We start from the raw sequence: 6,779 nt of genomic DNA on the forward strand, positions 1-6,779 counted from the left end.
TACTGTCAAAATGTTTGAGTCAACACAGAAAAAGCTTTAAAATAATAAACTCTGATCTGAGGTAAAACTCTGTTTGAGCGCCTCCGGATGAACTCCCAAGCCAAGGGATCCCTTTGAAGCCTCCGCAAGGACATTTATTTTCTATCGGACCTTAAAAGGGCCCAAATCATGTTTTATGTTTTTGATATCATAACTGTTTGGAGAGGATTTGTCACCAGATAGACCTCGTTTTTATCTTAAGACATGTAGGAGACACCCTAAATTATTGGTTTACAACCTGTAGCTGTCTGGTTGTTTGAAAGCTACAACTTCCAGCTTGTGGGTATCACAGCATGCTAGATATAGTTCCCCAGCAGCTGGGGTGCTGCATGGTGGCTGACCACTGCTCCCAGAGATTTGCTCAAAGATCACTTTTTTTTTTAGGCTGGGGAACTGCAGCAAGAATCCAATGAGACTAAAAAGAAAACAAAAAAATTATATATTTCCATCCTTTTCTCCCTTTTTTCTTCCCTTCTTTTTTCCCTTTCACTCTATTCACCCTTTTTCCTCTCTTCTTCTCCACCCTTCTCTTCCCACTTGCTTTCCCTTACCACTCTTCTTTCGTTTTCCCTCCCTTACCCTTTTCCCCCCGCCGCCTTGTCCCTCTTCTGTGCCCCCCCCCCCGACGCCGTGTCCCTCCTCTGTGCCCCCCCCCCCGACGCCGTGTCCCTCCTCTGTGCCCCCCCCCCCCCCCCCCCCCCGACGCCGTGTCTTTTTTTTTTTTCTTCTGTGTCTTGACTATTTAAACAGACTACATCACATGATACCACAGGCTGAACTGGATGGACAAATGTCTTTTTTCAGCCTTACACATTATGTTATTATGCTACCAGCTACTGTGAGATTTTACATATAAATACTGTACTTTGCTTGTTGTTATGTCATCTACCCTAATGTTCTATTGGCATTACAGGGAATCCGAGGCTTATATCGAGGTTATAAAAGTACAGTTCTGAGAGAGGTAGGACACCCACTATGTTATTACCACTGTGAAGCCAAAATGTTAATTAAAAGAAAAAACTGTTACAGTAAAATTCTGACTGTCTGTTATACTGAACATGGTCTAGAATTTTACAGAAGAGGACAAGTGAGCAAAAAATATGAGATGAGATGGAATATTGGGGTGAACTGTAGTGAGGATTTTGCACTGTGAAGCTGTACTTTTAAACTTTTATTTCACAAAACTTTTTTTTTTCATTGAGAGGAACACCCAAAAGTTATCCTTTCCGTTATTGTTAAAAGAATGAGCTTGATAACGTGCCTCGCTGCTGAATCCCCTAGTGATCACCTGTAATCTGTGGTTAAACCAGTCAATAAGTGGCAGCGCCACCACAGGAGAAATGGAGCATTACACAGTTCTCATTGAAATGAATAGGCTGTCCATGTAATACAGGACAGATCCTCCAGCCCTAGGGGCTCTTTGTAGCCACTCTGTGCTATAGATAAGCCTTTCAAGGGGTATTCCAACAATGTTTTTTCAGTTTTTAACTAAAAACTTGGGGTTTTAGTTAAATTGGTGGGGGTCCAACAGCTGGAACCCCCACTGATCCTAAAAATTGGGAACCGCTGTGCCTACTATTTTACAGTTCAAGTTACAGCCTCCCATTTCTATAGTGTAATGTAGAATGGAGCCGCTGGTCGCACATGCGCAGCTCCATTACTCTCAATGGCGCAGACTGGTAGCCAGACGTTGTGCTATTGATGGAAAACCCTTTAATGTGGTGTAGTATTGGAGTATATGAAAATGAGTTTTCTAAACCCGAGAACCCCTTTAAGATACTTTCCAGGTAGGATCCATGGTATCTGTAGTTACAGTATCACTTGCATAACAAAGAGGGTCCATTCATCTGCAATGTGAACCGCACAATAACTTCTTCCTGTACTTATTTTACGCTCCACTAAACACATGTAATTTCTTCAGATCTCATCAAGATGTGGATTGAATTCAAAGCCCAACAAGTCGTCGTGATTTATCCAAGGGTGCTCGAATAAATGAATACATTTCCATTCTCCACAAAACTGATTTTGCATAAGGAACAAATGGGCGAGACCTGCATCTCCAGCCCAACTCTGCCATCCTCCTATATCCATCCTGACATATGTCAGCCTTGTAATTAATTTTCCCAGCTGATATAACGGAGCAGTAGGTGACCTTTTGTGAGGTGTTTGCGCTACTCAAAATGGCAACACTTTGTAAGGGATTTAATTGGGGTCTTTTGCTTTGTGTGTACTCATAAAGGAGCCTTCAGAACTGATTTCACATGAAATATTTGTTAATTTCCAGAACGCCGTCAGTGGATTGAGAACAATTATTGTTGTGCTAGAATGGCCCATTTTTCATCTCAGAATTAATGTGTAATTTGCTTGTTTAGTAGGTAGAGTGTAATTTGTAATGGAGCAGATTTTTATTGTGAAGCTGATTTTTAACCCTTTTTTGCAGACAGAGCTCCCATTGAAGTGAATGGATGCTGTGCCTGCAATGCCATGCTAGGCCACTCTATAATGTACAGCGCTGCCTGCTCCGCACGCTGAAATTACAGTCTGGCAAACGGCTGATTGGCCAATCACCAATGATCAGCTATTGAGCACCTATCATGAGAATAGGTAAAATTTGGAGCTTTTTTTTTTTTTTTTTTAATGTTGAAACACTGTTCCCTATACAATAACCTAACCATCCAGCATATACTCCCCTCTCTATCCTGCGCTGCTGCTGTCTCCCCTATGATTTTATGTTTCAGGCTGCCCTAGTGTATGTACAGTACTTCACCGGCTGCTGCAGCCATTGAGAGATCTCAGCGATCAATCACTGAGCTCAGCGATCAATCACTGAGCTCAGCGATCAATCACTGAGCTCAGCGATCAATCACTGAGCTCAGCGATCAATCACTGAGCTCAGCGATCAATCACTGAGCTCAGCGATCAATCACTGAGCTCAGCGATCAATCACTGAGCTCAGCGATCAATCACTGAGCTCAGCGATCAATCACTGAGCTCAGCGATCAATCACTGAGCTCAGCGATCAATCACTGAGCTCAGCGATCAATCACTGAGCTCTATCATTGGCTGTAGCAGCCTGTGACGTCCCATAAACAGGTGGTACTGCAGCCTGCAAACAAACAGGAGCAGAGGACCGAGCAGTGGTGCGGACACAGCAGGAGAGGGGAGTATATGCCTGCTAGTTATGGCTTACTATGGCAGTCAAAGGCCTAACAATGGTCTCTGGGTATGCCTTGTACAGAAGCCTATTAGATCCGGTCAGAGGAAAGGGCTAAAAGACTGCCTGTCAGTGTAAAACTGATGGCTATTAACACTGCGATACAGAAGTATTTCAGTGTATTATGGAAACAGTCATATGTTCATGTCCCGTTTTGGGACTCAAATCTTGCAGTCCTCCCTGTGTTTATGAACAGTTAACACATGACTGCTTCAGGCAAGAATAGACTGCAGCAGTTACATGCTTTTTTTCTGGCATCTTGGCTCGGATGCTGGGAGCCATGATAGCAAGAGAACGGCACATGACTGCTTCAGCATCTGGCTGCATCGGTGAGCTGATGGCTGTTCATAAACGAACACCAGGAAGACCGCAGGGCTGCAACGTTGGATAGCCTGGGCGACAAACAGGTGATTACAGCTGCTTTTATTGTACAAGACTTTATACATGCCTTGTATAAAGAGTCTAACATTGACTTGAAGGAATGCTGCCTTCCAACAGGTGGCACTATGCAAGTATTTTTCCATCTCCCTTATTTGCATATTACCCAGAGGAGCATGAATGGCCTTTTAAGTCTCCTCACAGTCTAGGTGCTCTCCCTAAGGAGAAAAGATAGCGTTTCTGAGTAACTATGGAGACACATAAGCCTGCATGAGAGCTGTATACATACAACAGAATGATCTATTTAATCAACTGTGTTTGCAACATTGCTTAGTCGTTGTTTTTTCTTGTTTTACATTTTGGAGAAACAACAAATTGGCTGAAGTTTTGCGAAACTTTTTTTTTCTCTTTAATGTCCTGTCATGTTCTGTTCTGTTCGTAGCTCTTTTATTAATCGTCTCATGTTCGCGTGTTTCTTCGTCTTACAATCTGCCGCCCTATTAAAATGCAACACAACCCACATAAGTTTCCTAAGAGGGAAAAACAATGAGTCGCTCGGCGCGTGTTGTGTTCTGTGCATCATCTCAATCGGTCGAATAATTGAATCCGATCGGGGAAACATCTGTCAGGATGAGGGGCCGTTCTGGCTTCATGGGAAAGTAATCTGCCTTTTGGAATGTTTCCATTAAACAAATGTTGAAAGTTTTCAGCAGATGTCTTAAATAGACACTATTATTAATCGGAAATTTTACACGAGAAGGAATCAAGCTCCTTGTCTAATCAGTGTCTTTATGGAGCGGGTGGGTATAATGCGCTGTACCGGACTGCACCTTTATGTTTCAGGCCGACAGATAATCTTTCCTGCAGAACAAAGAAAGCAAATTTTAAAATAAGGAGATTTTATTAGCTCAGACCTCAAAAAGCCACCTGTCTGTTTTCGCTCAATAAAACATTGTTTTTCTTGTCCTCATGCAGCTTATTTCATAGAACGGATTAAGCCTGTAATGCAGGCTCGGATAACACCCAATGGGAACACCAAGGTTACATTTTCCAACGAAATTTCAGTTTTTCCGACCCTGCGTTGGAAAAATAGAAAGTCTTGCCTTCGTATGGTTTACCGCTTTCCTGCAGAGCTTCTTTAAAAGGCTTTTCTGCTTTGTACATGCCCTGAGCCTCTTAATCATAACCTGGTTACTCTGATCTACTCTGAGATAGGCGGGACTTGGTAAGCAATTGTTTCATTTCCCTACAGCACCTCCGCAGGGAAAATAGGGTATTGCATACTACTGTTTTTACTGAAGTAAAACGTTCTGGGTCCTCCAGAGCTAGAGATGCTTTTTGTAGCTGCTAGGGCTAAGAGAATAGGGATCCTAGATGTGGGTCATTCCCTATTAGCTAGGATTTCCCCTGGGTGGTAAATGGAAATGTATATTTTTTTCTTAAACCAGATTACTCCTTTAAATCAAGTCCTCAGGTATCCCCATTGGATCTAATAATTTAATGATACCTATAGCTTTGTTTGCCAACATTTTAAAAGGGTTATAAGGATTGTTCCACAAAACAAAATTCTGCACAGAATAGGGGGCAAGTATCTCATTGGTGGGGTTCTGACCTCCACTGAACACGAGAATGGGATTCTTGGTGTCCCTGAATGAAGGGAATGATGGGTATGTGTTTGTACTACAGGTCTATTTACTTGCATGGGAGCCGAATGTTATACTTAGCTATTTACTGCAATACTGGATACGGTGTAATAATACAGTGTACCAAGACTGGTTGAACCATGAACAGGCCTACACAGAAGAACACACAATAGCAGGCCATATGTGGTTGATCCAAGAGGCGAGCGTCAGGTGGCGCATCTGGTATCCTGGCAATGAAGTGCCACTGTGGACCAACTGACCCAGCAGTACAACAGCGGGGAACTTGGAGAGATTTCCACAATGCCAAGCAGCGTACCTTGCGTTAACTGGGGTTCAATAGCTGAATACAGACGAGGATGCCCATGATGACCATTCATCATAGCCAACAATACCTCGCTTGGGCCCAGAAAAGACTTCAGTGGACCTTTAACACAAAGCAGAAGGTCAATTAGGATATGGTTGAACCATATAGATGTCCAGGTCCACATCTGGCATAAACCGCATGAAGCCGTATCCCATTGGGGTTCAACATGGTGACTGTGTCATGGTCTGGACAGCATTTTCCTGTCATGGCCTAGGACCGTTAAATGGTGAACGCTACAGAGACCTGTTAGCTGACCATTTGCACCCGTATCTTCAGAAAGTCTTCCCCAACCACAGTGCCATCTTTCAATAGAACAACGCTCTGTGTCATCCAGCTCAGATCACATAGGGAGTGGTTGGAGGAACACAACAACAAATTCACTGCCTTGGCCCCCAAACTCACCGGACTGTAACCCCATTGAACTTGTTTGGGATCTGCTGGTGAGATCTGCTCCCACTTATCTGCAAAATGTGCACCAACTGATAAAGCTGCCATAGCGGACATGGGTTAAGTTGAATACGCAGGATGTTCACCGCCAATGGGTATCTGTTCTCTGATGTCTGAAAGCCCTGATTGCCCCAAAGGGTGGAGCAACCTGTTATTGAGTAGGTGTCCCTAGTTCAGTATGGAGTTCTATGGACCCAATTGGTAACTGTATGCTATATGGTGGTACCCAGAGGGGCTTGAGGTCCATAATTCAGAACTGTAGTGGCCGTGTGTAGGAACTATCCATACATTAAAGGCTTTAAGGTGTATTATTCACACCACACTTGATCTATAGGGCCGAGCTGCAATAATAGACACAAGCTAGAACGCAATAAGAAGTCCAGCTGCTGAATCCATTGCTGGCTGCTTGGAGCGAAGAAGTCTTAAAAGTTAGGCTGGTTAGTTTTATGTCTTATTCCACGTCGTTCCCGTCTTTCATAGAGAACGCAGCTGATGGAGCATCATGGGAGTTGTAGAGCGCCAACAGGTGGGAGTGTGGAGGTTTTCCCACCCTGGTGTATATACATTGAGCGGGGATGACAGCTGTGCTCTGTGCTATCTCCCACATCTGCACATGAACTATGTATCTCCTTATAAGCTGCTCAATAACATTTTTCGCCTGCCTTCGGACGCAGGTGTTTATGTTCTTGGCAGA

General features: G+C 43.6%; 1 protein-coding gene across 1 annotated transcript in view; it reads left to right on the plus strand.

Annotated features, from left to right (window-relative positions):
• The window catches only part of SLC25A26 (solute carrier family 25 member 26), a 124,081-nt gene that overhangs the window by 25,488 nt on the left and 91,814 nt on the right, over nucleotides 1–6,779 (plus strand). The window contains exon 5 of the mRNA XM_066596662.1: nucleotides 953–1,000. Within this exon, the coding sequence (XP_066452759.1) occupies nucleotides 953–1,000 (48 nt within the window). The remainder of the gene's footprint in view (nucleotides 1–952; nucleotides 1,001–6,779) is intronic.

The sequence above is a fragment of the Eleutherodactylus coqui genome, chromosome 3 (assembly GCF_035609145.1).
Source record: "Eleutherodactylus coqui strain aEleCoq1 chromosome 3, aEleCoq1.hap1, whole genome shotgun sequence".
Classification (NCBI taxonomy): domain Eukaryota; kingdom Metazoa; phylum Chordata; class Amphibia; order Anura; family Eleutherodactylidae; genus Eleutherodactylus; species Eleutherodactylus coqui.